The 20679-nt window shown below is 46.1% G+C and overlaps 1 protein-coding gene across 1 annotated transcript; it reads right to left on the bottom strand.

Moving 5' to 3' along the window:
* Nucleotides 1-8165: 8165 nt before the first annotated feature.
* On the bottom strand, nucleotides 8166-20011 carry eif2s2 (eukaryotic translation initiation factor 2, subunit 2 beta). The gene is made up of 9 exons (XM_084445255.1): nucleotides 19900-20011; nucleotides 18773-18953; nucleotides 18131-18237; nucleotides 14371-14503; nucleotides 10750-10850; nucleotides 10117-10265; nucleotides 9864-9920; nucleotides 9651-9736; nucleotides 8166-9470 (listed from the first exon to the last, which is right to left on the bottom strand). Exons 1-9 carry the CDS (start codon nucleotides 19912-19914, stop codon nucleotides 9295-9297), a joined length of 1005 nt encoding a protein of 334 aa, XP_084301381.1. The 5' UTR covers nucleotides 19915-20011; the 3' UTR covers nucleotides 8166-9294.
* Nucleotides 20012-20679: the final 668 nt, after the last annotated feature.

Below are 20679 nucleotides of genomic sequence, written 5' to 3'. Positions count from 1 at the left end.
GTTCCAGCCACCCCTGTTCCCGCTCCAGGAGGTCGAGGTGGCGGTCCCGTCCGTCCAGGCCCATCTCCGCCGCTGTCGGAGGGTCTGGAGGTCCGCACGCTCGGCGCTGCTCCGGGCCGCTGAGCGCGCCAGCCGCGGGGCCAACCGTCGACGCACCCCGGCCCCGGAGTACAAGGTCGGTCAGCGGGTCTGGCTCTCCACCGCCGACCTGCCTCTCAACACCGACTCCGGGAAGCTGTCGGCCCGCTTCATCGGTCCCTACCCTATCAGCCGGGTCATCAACCCTGTCGCGGTCCGGCTGGACCTGCCCTCCTCCCTGCGGCGTGTCCACCCGGTCTTCCATGTCTCCCGGATCAAGCCCCATGTCACCAGCCCCCTCGTGCCCCCGGCGGCGGCTCCCCCGGCTCCTCAACTGGTTGACGGCCACCCGCAGTGGTCTGTGAGGAGGCTGTTGAAGGTCCGTCGCCAGGGCCGGGGGTATGTTTACCTGGTGGACTGGGAGGGCTTCGGTCCGGAGGAGCGGTCGTGGGAGCCCCGCTCCCGCATCATGTCTCCTGCTCTCCTCCGGGACTTCTACCGGGAGTTCCCGGATGCCCCGGGTAGGTCGCCCGGTGGCTCCCGCATGGGAGGGGGGTCCTGTTACGGCTCTGCCTCCGCCTGGGCGCTCTCCAGCTCCCACCACCGTTCCCGCAGCGCGCACGCCACGGCCTTCCACTTCAGCGCGCGCTCTGCGCGCCCTCCGACGTAATCACCCCTGCACACCTGAACACGGTTCCGCTAACGAGCTCCGAGGGCACGGCTCACCTGCTGCCACTACTCATCCAATCACCTCCCCTATAAGAACCCGGTCTTCCCAACGTTCGTCGCCAGTTCTTCCCTAAGATTCCTTGTGGCAAGTTGTGGTTTTCTGAAGTTCCCGTGCTAGTAATTGTTATAGTTGTTTTTTTCCGTTTACTCATTCTACTCTCCACTCCTCCAGATTCCGGTTTGTTTGCTGCTCTTTCCCTGGACTGACAAACGGCTTCCCCGACCCATTCTCACCGGACCTCGACCACGGCTTGGATTACGTTTTCTGGACTTTGTTTGTTGATCGATTGACCCCTGCCTGAACTTGACTACCCTTTTGCCTTGCCCTCTGTACTGCCGCTTTATATTAAACCGCCCTCTGGGCTTGGAACTGTCCGTCTGTGTCCGTGGTCCTGCGTTTGGGTCAGCTAGCCAACCAGCCTTTTGCACAAATTACTGCATCAACGTGGAGCGTGGAATGGAGGAAATCAGCCTTGAAATATTTCACTACATGTGTAATGAATCTATAATATATGAAAGTTTCACTTTTTGAATTAAATTACGGAAAATAATAAACTTTCCACAATATTCTAATTTTCTGAGATGCACCGGTACATGCAGTATTAGACAGCTTAGCTCCCACTCTCCAGGTGTGTTCTTGAAGCCTCACCACTGTGTTCTGTCACCCCCCCAGCCCCCGTGTCCTCCCCCCGGCTGTCCTCTGAGTGTCTGTCCCAGGGAGACGTGGCGGTGTCCTTCTCCTCTGAGGGAGACGGCCCCCAGTACAGCTGGACTCTCCCTAGTACAGCCGTGGTCCGCTCTGGTGAAGAGACCAACACCGTCACTCTGAAGAGAGGCTCGTCAGGAGACCTCACCTGTACTGCCAAGAACCACGTCAGCAGTGCTGCTGTATACCTGAACATCTCACCTTGTCCAGGTGAGACTCATGAGTATCTTCTTTGTCCTAGCTGCCTCCAGGCCTCAGTGTGTTTGTTTATGTGCAACTTGCCGAGGTCTTCACTCTCCTGGCCGTGTTCCTGGGACTGCCCTGCTACTACAAGATGAAGACCTGTCCTCAGAAACACGTTGACAAGCAAGGTCAGACACCCTGAACCCAGAGGCAGACTGACTGGACACAGAGCAGGGATCTGTATCACCACCAACACTGTTGATGAAGGCATGCTTCACTTAACGGTGCAGTAGTCAAGATTTAGATGTAGACTTATCATTTTAAAAAAGACACTGTACATCCACATAGCTTTTAAAAAGGTGCAGTGCAGAATAAAAGTATTGCCTTCTACCACCAAAAATGTATTGACTATGAATTTATCATTTGACGGGTTCAAAATTCAGTTTTTCTTTACCTCTGAGATGTCTGAGGGTTGGTTCCCATCTCTACCGAGGCACGTTAGCCAATAGTATTATGATGTTGGTGCCACACCGTACGTGAGGAGGCGGGAGCGATCAGGAGTCCAAATACTATTGGCTCACACTTGTTCATTTTAGTTTTTTTTGTACTATTGCACCTTTAATATATCATATTAATTTGTCTCCTGCTGGCTTTCTGTCTGTCTGACCCCTCTTTCCCTCTCTCTTTCCCTCTCTCTCTTTCCCTCTCTCTCTTTCCCTCTCTCTCTTTCCCTCTCTCTTTCCCTCTCTCTCTTTCCCTCTCTCTTTCCCTCTCTCCCTTTCCCTCTCTCTCTCTCTTTCCCTCTCTTTCTCTCTCTTTCACTCTCTTCCCCTCTTTCTTTCTCTCTTTCTCTCTCTGTTTCCCTCTCTCTCTCTCTTTCTCTCTGTCTGTCTCTCTCTCTCTTTCTCTCCCAGATGATGCTGTACGAGAGGTGAGGGCGTGATGAGGAGAGAGGAGTGGACGTCCTCAGTGCTGCTGAGGGGCCAGGCTCTGAAGGGCTGAGCTGCCTGCTCTTGATATTGGTGCAATGGGTGCGTGAAAGGAGAATGTTCTTTTTCGACAACCTGGACCTTATTTACGGGATATTATAAGACGTTTGACTCACCGAGATAACTTTCGTGTAATTCGGAGGCCTGTAGAAGAAATTTATAATCCAGCGCGAGCCAAGTATATCCATGTAATGGCGGCGGACGGGGCACTGAGAATGCGGCTTCTAAAAAATCTATTTTCTGCCGCGAAACGGTTGTTTTCATCAATCTGTTTTTATGAATCGCTAGTTGTGCTTCCATAGAGCGAGGGCTTGTTGTGGTTTTCAAATATGTGGTCTTTAGCCTCTGTAATGTGATCTTTAGAAAGACGCTGCTCGCTAATTACACATAATTGACAACAGGTGAAAAGTTCTCGTCTCCTAGCAACTCAGCACTCGGTTAGAGCAGACCGTTAAGTGGTTTTAAGAACCGCTCAGCGCTCAAAGTGAGCATTCTAAGAGTGAGCATTCTAAGAGTGAGAATTCAGCTACTTAACGCACCCAGTGGGGCCGTACTGCTTATCAGCAGTGGCGGATACAGAAAGTGGCTGATGGGTAGGCCTGGAAAAATCTGGGTAGGCCTGAGTGAAACTCATCACCGCACGTTTTAGACCTATGTATGAGCAGCCAGATGAATGGACGGAACATAACCGGGCTCGCGATAATAACAAATGTTGCATAACCCTCGTTAGTGCACTGACAGGGATACAACCACAATTAAATAACCAATACGTCACAATTCATAACTCCCTCGCTTATCAGAGGCTTCCTAATCATAAACTTGCATGCCACGGCGGGCTGTAATATACAAACACAAATTAAATAGCCAATAGCCTAGCCTGTCACAATTCAGAACTCCCTCGCGCACAGAGGGTGCCTGCAATCATAAACATGCCACGGCGGGCCAGACTAAAATATGAAACCATGGCCTACCTTATCGGTTGGTTATACAACCCACTGAGCAAAGACACGTCTAAAAGACGTCTTTTAGATGTATTTTTTGTCTTTTTCGGACGTCCAAAGACATCTAATTAGGAGCCAGAATGAATGTTTTTTTTAGATGTTCAAATATTGAACCCGTTTTGCACGTCCACAGTCGTCTTAGAGGGGTCCAAGCCAGACGTTTGAATATCTAGGGGTCCAGCAGACGTACAAATGGGGTTCTGGACCGACGGACGTTATTAAGACATGATCTGAACGTCTACCTGACGTCGCGTGTTTGCAGGGAAGGCGGACTCGTCTGGGTTTTGAATTGAAGAAACTGATGATGTCGTCATGATCCAAGGTATCTGTTAGTTCTCTTTCAAACGACAGAAGCGTCAGGTTGTTCAAGCGTCCAGTCAACATTGATGATCTCAGGCGTGTCTTGATCCGGTTTGTTGCGGAGAAAAGTCTCTGACGGTGTAGGCCTACCAGTTAGCTCTTCAGAAGCCGGTGGCAGTGAAGGTCGCTTCGGTGGAACTTCCTCTTCAGAAGCCGGTGGCAATGAGGGTCGCTTCGGTGGAGCTTCAGCTTTTATGCTCACGTTAGCATTACACTCACGAGATGTTGAAGCTGTGGCCGTTTCTCCTTCTTCATCCCCAGGACCAGCACACATCTCACCACGATCCTCCACTCTGTCTTTGGACAAGGCCTGGTCCAAACTTTCATTCTCTTCCAGACGTGGCTTTTTAAGAAAGCGGGTCAATGTTAGCTGTTTAGCCATCATAGCGCGCACACTGAACAACTGCCCGCCGGCGCCAATCAGGTAACGTTAATTTACGCAGTACGAAAAAGACGGTTAACGCAATGTAAACGTAAGAGAGGAAGTTGAATATTATTAGTATTAATACATACTTTTAATCATTTCCAAGACAAAACTATTCACATTCAAGGTAGTAAGTGAAAATTAAACTTTACAAATATTTTATTTTTATTTTATTATAAAAAATATGTTTTTTCATGAATCTGACTGGGTGGGCCAGCTGTCAATCTGGGCGGGCCTAGGCCCACCCATAGATCCGCGCCTGCTTATCAGTGAAGATGTTTGACTTTACTTTTCATTCCTGTTGATCCTTTCATTATTGAGTTGAACGAGGGGTCAGTAACCATGTCCTACTGTACTGTACTGTCTCTTGTTGCAACATGTTTAAATTAATTAAGATTAGTAGTAGTCTTCAGTAGTCTTAATGTTGCAGCAGCAGACACTGTAACTTTAAATCAATGTAATTTGAGATTCTTTTTATTTTCTACATATTTGTATTTGTTGATTTTTTAAGGTCATATTTTTGCAATAAAATAATAATAATTTTTGCATTTTTACCCCAGAACATCTTTTGCTCTGTCATTTATTTTCAGGCCATCACGGGAAAAAAAAGCTATGGTATACTCAAGCCCCCAGGATTCGAAATCTAAAGTGAAGGCCTATTGAACCGCGCCATCTTGGCTAGATTTGTAGTCACTTGGCTATTTCCGGTGACTTTTGAATTGCGCAGTTGAGTTTCTCTGGCCGACGCGCGTCCACGAAAAAGTTCACATTTATCTCTCGGCTCTCCCCGCTTTGATTTAGCAATGAAAACCGGCTTGCATATTAACCTGTTTTTGTCAAATATATCAATTGGAGAAATTATTTTTTGATCCTGGCATCTTAGTTTTAACAGGTTAAATATAATTGAACATGTTTTGTTTGCTAGTAGATGGTATTCATTCCGTTCGCGATAACGTTATTGCAGCCAGGCTAAATTCCTCCAGGGAGCCAGTGACCGGCGAGTTGAAGAGCTTCACTCCCCGCCAGCAGGAGCTTTGGCCGCGGCTACCGCATCTCGGAAAACCCGCTGAGTTCGTGGCTGCTATTTCACATTCGCCCTTGATCAATCCCAATACCGATCCATGGTAATAATGAATCAATCGTTCAGATCAGATCGGCAGTGCTGCATGCATGTTACAACATCATTGTTAGCTTTATTAACATAACCATAGCCTACATTTATCTCTCTAACGTTAGGCTATCCATCTTACACCAGTCGGCCATTCGATAGCTGGAAGCGGTCAACGCCAACGTTGACTGAAAACACCAAACAAGGGCTTAATACATACAACAAACTGATCAGGCTAATCATTTTTTAATGAAAATGACCACAAGACAACCTCCTGTGCATAGTTGAAATGGTAGTGGGATACGGTGATAAACTGGAGTGATCTTTTGACAGCAATTATTAGCCTTTTCCAAGAATGGACAGAAATGGGATATTTTTAGAATAACAGGAATTTATTCACATACAATGTAAAGGAGTTGATGTGTAGCATGAAGATGAAACGATACACTGAGTTTGGGTGTTTTCAGTCAACGTTGGCGTTCACCGCTTCCAGCTATCGAATGGCCGACTGGTGTAAGATGGATAGCCTAACGTTAGAGAGATAAATGTAGGCTATGGTTATGTTAATAAAGGTAACAATGATGTTGTAACATGCATGCAGCACTGCCGATCTGATCTGAACGATTGATTCATTATTACCATGGATCGGTATTGGGATTGATCAAGGGCGAATGTGAAATAGCAGCCACGAACTCAGCGGGTTTTCCGAGATGCGGTAGCCGCGGCCAGAGCTCCTGCTGGCGGGGAGTGAAGCTTTTCAACTCGCCGGTCACTGGCTCCCTGGAGGAATTTAGCCTGGCTGCAATAACGTTATCGCGAACGGAATGAATACCATCTACTAGCAAACAAAACATGTTCAATTATATTTAACCTGTTAAAACTAAGATGCCAGGATCAAAAAATAATTTCTCCAATTGATATATTTGACAAAAACAGGTTAATATGCAAGCCGGTTTTCATTGCTAAATCAAAGCGGGGAGAGCCGAGAGAGCCGGGAACGCGCGTCTACATTTCAGATAAATGTGAACTTTTTCGTGGACGCGCGTCGGCCAGAGAAGCTCAACTGCGCAAGTCAAAAGTCACCGGAAGGCCAGAAAAGCACAACTGCGCAAGTCAAAAGTCACCGGAAATAGTCAAATGACTACAAATTTGCCAAGATGGCGCGGTTCAATAGGGCTTCATTGTTGATAGCGGCCAGTGAATGGAGTGGCTGTATCCAGTTTAATTAATACATCCATGGGTATACTATACAATGGATTGACTTCAATTGGTTGAGATCAATAAGGAAAAAGTCTGTAGGACACAGTAGCGCCAGCTGGTGGTCAGGAGGGGCTTCATCTGGTCATTCAGCTGTGCTGCCATCTAGTCCCATCCTTCTGGAACCACAGAAGGTCTCTGGGAGACCTTGGTATCCATGCAATTGATTCTCAAAATGTATTCACTGACTACAGTTGAAACAGGCCAGGTCCAGGCTGGCTTATGTGCGTGGCTGGCTTGTTTCTGTTCAGGACTGGTAGGATGGAAGCTAGTAATGCCACTGACATAGCTGTGATTTGAAATGGCATTAAATAATGTCTGATAAATTAAGATAGGTCTTGTCGCCTGGACACCTCAGTTCCAATGCTTCCAATGCTAATCCAGCACAATAAGAGCAGGATAGCCAGTTAGCTCATGAGCTCACAACAACTAGCAGCAGCTTCCATAACATTAATGGTAGCGGTCAGTGACTAAAGCAGTTACACTGATGATTCCTGTAACGTTAGCTATTTTGCTGCAATTGGTTCAACTTCTGTTTCTGGACAAAGGTAAGGGATAAACCCAGATAGCACAAGGCTAGCGGACCTACAGCGGGTCCCCGATGGACGAGCTGGCGGACCACTGGCGGATTCCTGGCCATTTGCACATCGAATGGCAAGCGGACATCTGGCGTTTTATTAGCGTCAGGGACAGCGGTCCGCTAGTAGGCTAATCCGAAATGCTCCCGCTATTGCTCCACCACCATTCCACCGGTAGTTTATTGTCTATATCCTAGGCCCATTGGCCCTAGGCTTATGGATTTCTATTGCTAAATTAACTTACTCTGAACATTTTTTGTTTAACCCTTCCTTTCACAGTCCCCCAATTACTAAACATTTACCTGGTAAATACACGCAAAGTATAGCCTAATATATAATGGGTAATTACTGAGACACCTATACTGTAGGTATAATTTCAAAACAGCCTATAGCGAATGAATTGGACATTTGGCTATAACATTATAAATTAATAACATCATAACGTTATAAATTGATGGATTGTCCATTTTATTACAATATTCGGCTCTAAATTCCACAAGTGGAGAGCGGTGGAAACTCTGGCGGGCGCGGAGGAATGCTCTTCAGGTGTGAACAGCGCTCCTGGAGGGTCTCCAGGCGTCCACGGGCTCCTCTTGATAGGACTTCTCCTGCACTGCTTACAGGAGGCCCCTCCGCAGGAATGGCTCTGCCCACATTTCAAGCCCATGATTAAAATCTGACTTTTTTCAGTTTTCCAGTAACTTTACAAGAAATCAAGCAGTAACAAAACCAATGGAACAGTAATGGGAGAGAGTTTAATATTTTATTTAGTAAAAACCAGGTTTAAAACATTTCAAATGAGACTTTCCCCCATGTGTCTTTGAACACATAATCTCTATTACCATGTTATCTTCTGGCTTGCTTGTGTGATTCTAAATCAATGACGGCTCTCACATGACTGAGGTGCTAGCTCAGAAGTGTTGTCTTAATCATAAAAGTTGCTAAAGGAAAATCCTGTCAATGCCAAAAAGCTGTGCATGCACGCGCATTCACACACACACACAGACTCCCTAGCCTATGACGGTCTCAATTTGTAATCCGGTACTCTTCTCAAACTACTTGCTGCCCTCCCAACCCTGACTAACTGTACATGATGGTGGTAGGACCATAGACATGCCTGTAAGATCAGCACTAAGGGAGCTAGAGGAGCAGTCCTAACCAGGCCTGAGGCCAACACCCTACTACACACCCCAGAGGGTTACACTGGTTCAAGCAATATACTGGCAATTCCAAGCAACGTGCAAATTGGAGCAGTAGCCACAATGTTTAAACCTGACAAATCCCCCAAGACCTCAATGCATAGGGAGTAGGGCTCGGAGTTGATGTAGGACTTAGTAGGGATACAGCAACCAAGCATCCAGAGTATCAACAGATGAATCACACAACACCAAAAATAATCACTTGGTCATCATTGTTTTTTTGTTTTTTTTATCCTGTTGGTTAGGTATGTGGGCTGCATACATTCACACAATGGAAAACAGCAGGAGGAGGACCATTTAAGCACTTCCATGTCAAGGTTCACATGTTGAAGGAGAGAACGAGAGAGAGAGAAAAAAAGAATCTTGCAAAGCAACTGGGAAACAAAGATGGTTGATTATGGTGGTGGACAATGGTGTGGAAGGAGTGTGTGTGTTTGTGAGACTGATGCATTCACACACAGGTCCTTTCAGCTTGGGATACCATAGAGCCAGCAGGAATGTAGCCCTACTCTCTCCCTCTCTCTCTCTCTCTCTCACCCACTTGAGGGGCACACTGCAGCAACACCAAACCCTCTCACATTCCAATAACAGGAAAGTCCAGTTATCAGGGGGGTCTCCTTCCCACCCCATGCCCCAGGGATAAGGGGGCAGGAGCAGGGAGAAATCCCAGCTAGGGGTGCCTCTAGTTGGCCTTGGCCCGGAGCTGGGCCCTCTTGCCGGTGACGGCCTGGAAGCCGGTCTTGATGCTGGCCACGGAGCAGCGGGAGTGGCAGGTCTCACACTGCAGGAAGTAGAGGCGCGTGTCCTTCTGGAGGATGGTGTCCGGGGACCGGCAGGTGTGGCACGTCACATACTCCTCTGTAGAGACAGGCATGGGACAAGAGAGTAGGAGATGAGTGACACCTTTAGCCTCAAAATGGTTTGTCTCCTATCTATCCAAGGAACAAACTGTAACATGTGGAGTGCCACAAGGGAGTGTCTTGGGTCCCCTATTATTTTTAATTTATATAAACGTTGGTCCAAGGAGTTCCTACTTACTGATATATCTTCTCAAGACATTTTCAATCTGTTTCTGCTGAAATCTTCCTTTGATCACAAGCTGGTTATTTCCATCAATGGAGCCACTAGGGATACGAAGATAAGTCAAAAACAGTCAAATCAAATCAATTTTGTAAGCATATACTGAACATTGGAAGTTTTCATTGAAGGTAGAATGACAAAAAGCAGAGGAGTAACCGAAGGACATTTCACCTGGTTCCCAACTCAGCCAACAGGAAGGCCAGAAGATGTTTTGGCTGACGATGCAACCTACAACCAAAAACACGAGGGCTGTTAAAGACACAGTTCAACTTACCTGACTACTCCTGCGGTTTGTAGACATAAACAGAGTGATTATTACACCTGCAATGCAGTAGCTCTTATTTCAATGTTAACGTGAAAAAAAAAGGGTCACTGTGTGTCTGAGAGAGAGAGAGAGAGAGAGAGAGAGAGTGATGAGCCTCACAGTTTGCAGATGTCAGTGAAGTTGACAAAGGAGGTCTTCTTGGTGCCCACTCTGACCACCTGGGGCGGCTTCATCACAAACTTCCTCTTCTCTCCGGCAACCATGTCAGGGTTCTTCTCCCTCATGATGTTGAAGACCCGGTTCAGCAGCTGCAGAGGGCAGATTAATCTGCCATTACACCAACTCAAACAGACGTAGGAGCAGATGAAATAAAACACATCTCCAGAATAGATTGGACCAAAATCCCATCATCAGTTCAGTGACTACCTTATGGATGTTCCTAAAGGCCGTTTCAGACGAGGAGCGATATCCGCGCATTGTAATTCATTTTCAATGAGAGAGGCGAGCGGACAATTTGGGAGCCGCGGACAATCTGGGGCGGAGCGGCAAGCGGGCGCGACCCCGTGAAATTGTCGCGCGCGTGCTCGTTTCGTGCACACGCCCGTCCGCGACAAGAGCTGAATTGTAGTCAGCTTTCCCCGCTGCGCGCAGGACGTGTGTGTCCCCCGCTGATCCGAGCGAGAACGCAGGCGGAATATCGCTCCCCGTCTGAAACGGCCTTAAGAAGGAAGGATGCATTCTTCTACTATTCTAACTGGGATCCAGGGTAGTGGTTGGGACCATCAGGCCTACCTCATCGTAGGTGTAGTCTCTCTCTGTCCCTGCCCACGCTGGGCCCGTCTGGGAGCTGAACGAAATGTCGTCATTGTTCTTCCCCTCCTCGTCCTCCAGAGCTAAACAACAACAACAAACACAACCAGCCGTGATGTTATTGAAGGCTGTCTTTGCATCCACTGAGGGCAGGAAGATACAGAATAGTCCACAAGAAAGAGCTTTCACAGTAACCCTGTTTTCACAGTAACCCTGTTCTCCTGTAGGAGAGAGGATAAGAAAAGAGGGGGAGGATAGGAGAGGAAAGGAGAGGAAAGGGGAGGATAGGAGAGGAAAGGAGAGGAAAGGAAATGAGAGGATAGGAGAGGAAAGCAGAGGATAGGAGAAAAAAGGAGAGGATAGGAGAGGATAGGAGAAGAAAGGAGAGGAGAGGAGAGGAAAGGAGAGGATAGGAGAAGAAAGGAGGAGAGGATAGGAGAGGAAAGGAAAGGGGAGGATAGGAGAGGAGAGGAGAAGAAAGGAGAGGATAGGAGAAGAAAGGAGGATAGGAGAGGAAAGGAGAGGATAGGAGAGAAGAAAGGAGAGGATAGGAGAAGAAAGGAGAGGATAGGAGAGGAAAGGAGAGGATAGGAGAGGAGAGGAAAGGAGAGGAAAGGAGGAGAGGATAGGAGAGGAAAGGGGAGGATAGGAGAAGAAAGGACAGGATAGGAGAGGAAAGGAGAGGATAGGAGAAGAAAGGAGAGGATAGGAAAGGAGAGGAAAGGAGAGGAAAGGAGAGGAAAGGGGAGGATAGGAGAGGAGAAGAAAGGAGAGGAGAAGAAAGGAGAGGAAAGGAGAGGAGAAGAAAGGAGAGGATAGGAGAAGGAGAGGATAGGAGAAGAAAGGAGGAGAGGATAGGAGAAGAAAGGAGGAGAGGATAGGAGAGGAAAGGAGAGGAAAGGGGAGGATAGGAGAGGAGAAGAAAGGAGAGGATAGGAGAAGAAAGGAGAGGATAGGAGAAGAAAGGAGAGGATATGAGAAGAAAGGAGGAGAGGATAGGAGAAGAAAGGAGGAGAGGATAGGAGAGGAAAGGAGAGGAAAGGGGAGGATAGGAGAGGAGAAGAAAGGAGAGGATAGGAGAAGAAAGGAGAGGATAGGAGAAGAAAGGAGAGGATAGGAGAGGAAAGGAGAGAAGAAAGGAGAGGATAGGAGAAGAAAGGAGAGGATAGGAGAGGACAGGAGGAGAGGAAAGGAGAGGATAGGAGGAATATATAGGAGAGGAAAGGGGAGGAGAGGATAGGAGAAGAAAGGAGAGGATAGGGGAGGATAGGATAGGAGAAGAAAGGAGAGGATAGGAGGAAAGGAGAGGATAGGAGAAGAAAGGAGGATAGGAGAAGAAAGGAGAGGATAGGAGAAGAAAGGAGAGGATAGGAGAGGAAAGGGGGGGATAGGAGGAGAAAGGAGAGGATAGGAGAGGAAAGGAGAGGATAGGAGAGGATAGGAGAGGAAAGGAGAGGATAGGAGAAGAAATGAGAGGATAGGAGAGGATAGGAGAGGAAAGGAGAGGATAGGAGAGGATAGGAGAGGATAGGAGAGGAAAGGAGAGGATAGGAGAAGAAAGGAGAGAATAGGAGGAGAAAGGAGAGGAAAGGAGAGGATAGGAGAGGAAAGGAGAGGATAGGAGGAGAAAGGAGAGGATAGGAGAGTAAAGGATAGGAAAGGAGAGGATAGGAGAGGAAAAGGGAGGATAGGAGAGGAAAGGAGAGGATAGGAGGAGAAAGGAGAGGATAGGAGAGGAAAAGGGAGGATAGGAGAGGAAAGGAGAGGCTAGGAGGAGAAAGGAGAGGATAGGAGAGGAAAGGAGAGGATAGGAGGAGAAAGGAGAGGATAGCAGAGGAAAGGAGAGGATAGGAGAGGATAGGAGGAGAAAGGAGAGGATAGGAGAGGAAAGGAGAGGATATGAGGAGAAAGGAGAGGAGAGGATAGGACAGGAAAGGAGAGGATAGGAGAGGATAGGAGAGGAAAGGGGAGGATAGGAGAGGAGAGGAAAGGAGAGGATAGGAGGAGAAAGGAGAGGATAGGAGAGGAAAGGAGAGGATAGGAGAGGAAAGGGGAGGATAGGAGAGAAGAGGAAAGGAGAGGATAGGAGGAGAAAGGAGAGGATAGGAGGAAAGGGGAGGATAGGAGAGGATAGGAGAGGAAAGGGGAGGAAAGGAGGAAAGGAGAGGATAGGAGAGGATAGGAGGAGAAATGAGAGGATAGGAGAGGAAAGGGGAGGATAGGAGAGGAGAGGAAAGGAGAGGATAGGAGGAGAAAGGAGAGGATAGGAGAGGAAAGGAGAGGATAGGAGAGGAAAGGAGAAGTAAGGAGAGGATAGGATTGGGAATTGTATTAATTAATACCTAATTATACAGCTACAATATACCTATTGTGTATATTTACCTGTACCTACACACACACACACCTATATATATATATATATCTATTGGGTATTACCTATTAGGTATATTTACCTACCTATACACATACACCTATGGGCATAGATCGTACTGTCGCACATGAATGCTGAGGGTTGAGCGCATGAGCATACCAGGGCAGTGAGGGAGGGCTTATCGCCCACATTCACTTCCATTCATTGCTCAACACACAGGCTATTTGCAGTACATGGCTTATTTTTGCATAGGCTAACTGATCTCCGGATTTTCACCATTCATGGCCTATGAATGATGATGATTCCTAGGGTGAATTCACCTCATCCACGCACACATTACTAGTTTTTCTATGAACAAGAAAGTAAAGTTAAATAACTTCAGTAGGTCTACATGAAAAAATATTCTGCCTGCGTTGGAGAAAAGTAAACAACAGTTTCAGTGTTGCAGTGTCATACGGTCGTAGACATTTCCTTTCGCCTGCGATTTGCTTCATGTTGGCTTTAATGTCAGATTCAACCGGGTTCCACAGGTGCACGCGTACTGGCTGCCGGAGCAGTAGGACTCTCCAGTATTTACTACTGCAAGTGATTTTTGATGAACTGGGGTACAACCATAACTGGAGTACAACCAGTCTGGACTGGCGGATGAACTGGGGAACAACCGCAAGCATCAGCTAAAGCAGAAGTCGGGCTCATGCTAGGGTGTGTTCAGCTAAAGCAGAAGTCGGGCTCATGCTAGGGTGTGTTCAGCTAAAGCAGAAGTCGGGCTCATGCTAGGGTGTGTTCAGCTAAAGCAGAAGTCGGGCTCATGCTAGGGTGTGTTCAGCTAAAGCAGAAGTCCGGCTCATGCTAGGGTGTGTTCAGCTAAAGCAGAAGTCCGGCTCATGCTAGGGTGTGTTCAGCTAAAGCAGAAGTCGGGCTCATGCTAGGGTGTGTTCAGCTAAAGCAGAAGTCGGGCTCATGCTAGGGTGTGTTCAGCTAAAGCAGAAGTCCGGCTCATGCTAGAGTGTGTTCAGCTAAAGCAGAAGTCCTGCTTATGCTAGGGTGTGTTCAGCTAAAGCAGAAGTCCTGCTCATGCTAGAGTGTGTTCAGCTAAAGCAGAAGTCCTGCTCATGCTAGGGTGTGTTCAGCTAAAGCAGAAGTCCTGCTCATGCTAGGGTGTGTTCAGCTAAAGCAGAAGTCCTGCTCATGCTAGGGTGTGTTCTAAGCAGGAGGCCAGAGGTGGTCCCTACCGTCGTCCTTCTCCAGCACCTCGCCCTCCTCCTGGAAGTCCACCTTCTTGGGCTTCTTCTTCTTGGCCGGCAGCATCAGATCCAAGTCGTCTTCCTCTGCTGCTTCCGTCTGCTCCCCCTCGATCTTCAGCTCCTACAGAAGAAAGAGAACGTTCATCTGATCAGCTCTCACAGGCAGGGGGCCAAATTCACTTTTTAGCTCGCCAGCCAAATATCTGGTAGCTGAATTTTTTTTACTTTTTTTTTTTTTTTTTACAGCCCAAAAAATAAAATGTATATACACAACCTTTTAGTGTCGTTTTAATGTACCGCTCATTTACTAAATAGGAATTGGATATGGAGTTTGGATTAGTGGAAAAAAATAAAAGAGGAACTTGGGAAGATGGGAGGCCCGTCTGTGTACGACCCGATGATGTGGTGAACCAGGTAAAGCAGGCCTGATCTAACTAGCTGCGCACGAGGACGAAATTGGGTGAATGGATGGACTTAATTTTGTCTTCTTGGTAAAGTTGATTGCGCTAAAAACATGAAAGAATAAAACAAAAAATGCAGCAACACAAAGAAGATGAGATGGTGGTTGGGAAGCAAAGGGAACTGTTAAGATGAATGGCAATATACCTGGCTGAGTTCATGGAGTTTACAACCATTCACCTCTTACAACATAAATAAATAAGGTGAACAGTTAGGTTATAATATTATCACAGCAGCACTGAGATTGAACAATTAGAGATTTAAATAAAAGCAGGCCATCTTTTTGGATTCGTCACAAAAAATATTATTTTAAAACCAAGGAATGCGCATGTGGGACAACAGTTCTGTTTCTCATATTAATGGACACGGGAACCCCCCCCCCCCATTCTTCTTATTATTTTGGGGGTATTTTGATTTAGTTTATTGTTTTATTCATTCAGACGCTGATATTCTTGTGCAATATCAGAGTAAGTGTTGATAATGTTATTAGTATTAGTGTGTTTTAAAGTCGCACTGAAATGAAAAAAGCATTCTGTCCCATTTTGGTTCACATAATTGGTCATATTATTACCTATTCAACGACGTATGCCAAAAAAAAAGACAAAATTATACTTTTGTTGTAATCTTATATCAAAGTATATCATTTCTTACTTCCTGGAAAACGGTAGGTCATGTGCAATGACGACAACAGGTACCTTAGATTTTAGGCCAATAATCTCACGACATCCACCCGTCAATCAACGCTATCCTTCTATCGAATCTGTCTAAAGTTCTTAAAACCCGTCCACTTGTCAATGTTCCAATCAAATTCCTCTAAACATATGTCCCACCCTCATAGCTTGTTTGCGTTGGAAATACGTCAAACTACGGAAGTTAGATGACCTCAAACGTCCATTTCAGTGCGACTTTAAGAATTATGCTGTTAGTCGACATTTGAAGTTTAATTCAAGTTGATGAGCGAACTGTCTTTAGAGCGCGCAGGTGCGTCAGTAGACCCAGACAGCCTGCGTGGTACTAGCTACCTGACTGCAGCCTGCGTGGTACTAGCTACCTGACTGCTGCCTGCGTGGTACTAGCTACCTGACTGCAGCCTGCGTGGTACTAGCTACCTGACTGCAGCCTGCGTGGTACTACAGTAGCTACCTGACTGCAGCCTGCGTGGTACTAGCTACCTGACTGCTGCACCAGTGATGTGTGTGTGTGTGCTGTTCTGTATCTGCAGAACACAGAATTCATATAAAGAAGATTATTATTTTTAGGGACGCACGATATTATCGGCATGGTATCTGTATCGGTCGATATCGGCATTAAAACGCAAGATGGGAGATCGGCCAACATGCCCATACCCGCCGATCCCATCCCCTCCGATCTTATTTTGCACCAAGAATGGATATTACATAATTTTCAGCTTTATTTGCATTTGCTGGTGGGCCAACACGATAAGAATATGCATGATAATACTGTAGGCCCTATGTAAATTCCACTACAGAGGAGATTTTATGATCTCTGCAATTAGGTGTAGGGATCGGTATCGATATCTGCTATCGGCCAAATGACTTGGAACAGATCGGCAGATCGGATATCGGCCGAAAATCCAGTATCGTGCATCCCTAATTATTTTAACCATATGCACGCCTGGAAATCCCTTTTTGGTGTTCACGTGTGCAACACGCACCAGACATGGAACACAAACAGGGATGGATATGTATTTGTTTGGGATGGAAATATATTTGTTGGTGACTGTTGGCGTTGGTTGGATGGCTCGACAGCTGCATTTTAAACTGCATTTAAAAATATCCTTGATTGCTGTAGCTCAAACTCATAAATCACCTGTTTGATGTGCTCTTTAATGGTGGTGTGATATGCGTTTGCAATTTTGTGTGTAATCGCGGATCGTTTTCCCCGTTCAAAAACGTAGCCATGGACCTCCGCGCTAGTGTGATCCAGGCCTTAGATGACAAGTTGGCTTGCTGTGAATACGTTGGATCACCAACCCTTATCAACACGACAGAAACGTCAGCTAATTAGTAGCTTAGTAACTGTACCCATCAGGCTAGAGATAGTCCCTCAAATCATTTCACAGCTCATGTTCAGATCCACTGAGAGAGAGCTCTTTTCACACGAGCTGCACAAGCCACCAAATGCATTTGCTTATGCGCATTGCGCTGTGTAATAGATACATTCAAATAAGTTTATTCTCTGTTCAAGACCTTGTCATAGGAAATCTTCCTTTGGTACAATAGAACAGCCGTCTCCTGTTTGCCCCGATAACCCCTTCTCCAAACCTTAAAGGAGAATGTTCTTTTGACAACCTGGACCTTATTTACGGCATATTATAAGACGTTTGACTCACCGAGATAACTTTGGTGTAATTCGGAGGCCTGTAGAAGAAAATTAAAATCCAGCGCGAGCCAAGTATATCCACGTAATGGCGGCGGACGGGGCACTGAGAATGCAGCTTCTAAAAAATATATTTTCTGTCGCGAAACGGTTGTTTTCATCAATCTGTCTTTATGAATCGCTAGTTGTGCTTACATAGAGCGAGGGCTTGTTGTGGTTTTCACATGCCTCTGTAATATGATCTTTAGAAACGTCTTTAGAAACGAAATACAGCTTCCCCACTTGCTCCAGCATGCATGCGCACAGCGCGCAGACTGGCTATTCTTCATCTGTAGGCTACACTCGTGGCTCACATTCTCCACGCTAGTGGAGTTTTGCATATGCATGTATGGGTTGTGTTTATAATGGTGTGTTTGAGGATCATCTTTGCTCTTGGTGGATTTCTCCCTCAGAGAGCCTGGCTTTGCAAACTCATGAACCTATTTGAATAAAAATAACCAGCTTGGATTTACAAAGATGAACCTTGGCATTTTCGACTACTCTTTTCTTAATTATTAGAATAAATCCACAACAGCTAGAAACCAAGGCTGATATTTTGTTATAAATCTTACTCGGGATGATATTTTATTGCAAAAAAAGTTGTCTGTGCTAAGATCCACCAAGGCTGACATTTTGCTAAGCGTATGCACCAAATGAAAGATCTAGGCCTACCCACATTTGGAGCTTGGTGTGTGTTCATTTGGAACCCTGAGCATATGAGAGAAAAGATCCTCATGGGATTTTTTTAAATAAAAGGCAGATGTGAGTTACCATGTGGGCTCTTGAAAATGACCTGAAATGTACTCGGATTAGAAGTACTCTAGTCTGTGCACATACATGCATGCCCAGTCCAGAACCATAAAACTGTCCAAGAAAGTATATTCTGGTGTAGATCAAGATAATTACTAACCTTAATCCCCTCCTCAATATCGTTGTCACCACCAAACACTTTTTTAGGCTTCTTCTTCTTTTTCTTCTGATTGAAAAAGTTCAGGTCATCCAGGTCGTCTGATTGCTCTGAGAAAGAAAACCATTGGTTGAGTCATACACTACAATGGACTCTCATTGGTTCTTTCACACATCACTACTGACTGTGATTGGTTGTACAGTGTACAACATATCAGAGTTCTTGAGTGAGCTCTGATTGGTGGCATAACAAACACACCTACAAGGTGCCCTATCCCCAAACCTCTAAGTGCATTTGTAGTGTAATTTATTGATTCCTGGGGTGAAATTGTGATTAGGAGTAGAACGGCTTGGGTGTAGGATATAAAGATATGAGGTGAGTATGGGACTCTTCCCTAAGGTACAGGGCCTAGGAGTGTATTTGGGACAGCTCCCTCCAGGTGACACTTAAGAGGTTTGGTACCAGGGGGTGTATTATGGATCACTCCCTAGAACCAGAGACAAAGCCTAGGAGTACATTTGGGACTGATTCCTAAAAGACAAGGCCTCAGGTTGTATTTGGGACAGCTCCCATTCAGCAGAGCCAGAGGACGTGTGACTGATGTGTTACCAGTGTATTAATGACCGAGCATTGAGAGCGCCTCACCTTTCTTCCTGCCCTCCTCCTCGTCCAGCTCCAGCTCCCTGTCTTCGCCTCCATCTGCCTCCACCTCCCGGGCCTCCACCTGCTGAGGCTCCTCCCCCTGCCCATCTCCTCCCTCCTCCTCCAGCATGAAAGGCTTCTTCTTCTTTTTCTTCTTCTTACTCATGTTGGGGTCGAAGATCATCTGAGGGGAAAGGTACACTGGCGTGATTAGTCATGTGATTTCGGTTGATGGGCGTGATTCACTCTATTGACAATGCAGTGATGATAGGCAGCTAGCTTCACAATGAGGCTAGTTTTGATTGAAAGGTAGCTGTGACCAGCTACATTAGTGTCAGGAGAATATGGACACTTCGATTGCACACAATCACTGGCAGAGAAAATTTGTAACATTTGCCATGGGTGCAACCACATACTCGGCTGTGCTGCTCATCCCACAAATGCATGTTCCTTACAAATGGGGGACCATTTAAAAGGGAAATAAACAGGCTTTCCAACGGTATAAAATGTATTGCCAAGAAGCAATGTTAAAAGTAATCATCTACCAAACAACTTCCGGAACTTGTTGTTTTATGTTTAGCTAACGTTATGCTACAGTAGCTAGCTAGTCTACATCATGTAGCTAGATGTTAGCTAGCTAATCATGGAAACTTCACAAAAATACAGATAAGCTACAGTAGTTGCCATCTACTAGCTACAGTAACTGAGCGATTACCCCGTTTGGTCAAACCAATTGATCAATCCCGTTATTGTCAAATATTCAGTTATTTCGACAAACGCAATTTTCTAACATTTTATAGCTAGCACAAGGCTACCTAATGCAATCGCTATCTTACGATCCGTTTCAGATATCTAGTTAACACATCTACTATCAAGCTAGCTAACGTAAGCTAACTTAGCTGGCTACATTGTTCCTCTTGCATCCGTGCTAACTAATGTTAGCTTATTAGCCGAGCATGCAAGCACCATGTGTTAGGAATGAAAAGCTAGCATTTAGGGAGACAGCCCTCCCGCTGGCTGAGAGGCCCAGTAATTCTTCCTCAACGATCGGTATCAATGTCGAGTGTAATTTCTCCCGATTTGTGAGAAGATGATAGCTTAAATACACGCGGATAAGATGGGATAGTTACCTCGTCTCCTGACATTTTTCCTGATAGATCAATAGCCTCTGGAAAGTTGATTTTATCCGCTGGTCAATCTAACCAGCGAGCAAGGAAAGCAAGCTACTGCAAAATGTCTTGCATCAGCGGTGGAGATGCAGTGCGCATGCGTGGATTCTCCCTTACGGCAATAGTATGCGACATTCGCTGCTTGTGCTTTTGGGGTGCATTCAAAACACACATGGCTATTCGCCTTATTCACCTGGCAGCCATATTGGTCAGTCTGGGGTGCGGATGCGGAAGTGCCCGTTGATTTCAATGTTAAAAGTTCACTGTAAAAACACCACTTCAAGAACTGAAATAGTCAAAATAACAGGCTGAATACACTATCGGGGTTACAAACTCATCATTATCAGACAAAATTGCTACTCTATTAATCGGAGCAGTGGAGCGGGCGCATTGGATTGTGGGATATTTTAACCAACGAAGGATACATCTGTGCTGCCTTCAAAATCTGCCCAGTCGGAGGCGCCTCAGCTGGCAGCATATTTGTAAATATTCGATTGGGACATGACCTTGATGCATCCCCGCCTCCGGTCCGAATAGCCGTTTGGGACACAACCTATGTAGCCCTCTCTCTCATACATGTATGTCTATACTTAACACACATAGTCTACCCATTGATTTAGCACATTCACATAATGAGCTTTCCAAACACTCACAAGTGGAACACGCACATACTGAAACAAGTGCACATGATCCTTTTCTAGAATTAAAATACAATGTCACACATGGTGGTAGGCTATTTAT

The sequence above is a fragment of the Borostomias antarcticus genome (assembly GCF_949987555.1).
Source record: "Borostomias antarcticus genome assembly, chromosome: 11".
NCBI classification, from domain to species: domain Eukaryota; kingdom Metazoa; phylum Chordata; class Actinopteri; order Stomiiformes; family Stomiidae; genus Borostomias; species Borostomias antarcticus.
This window is presented reverse-complemented; position numbering and strand designations above follow the sequence as displayed.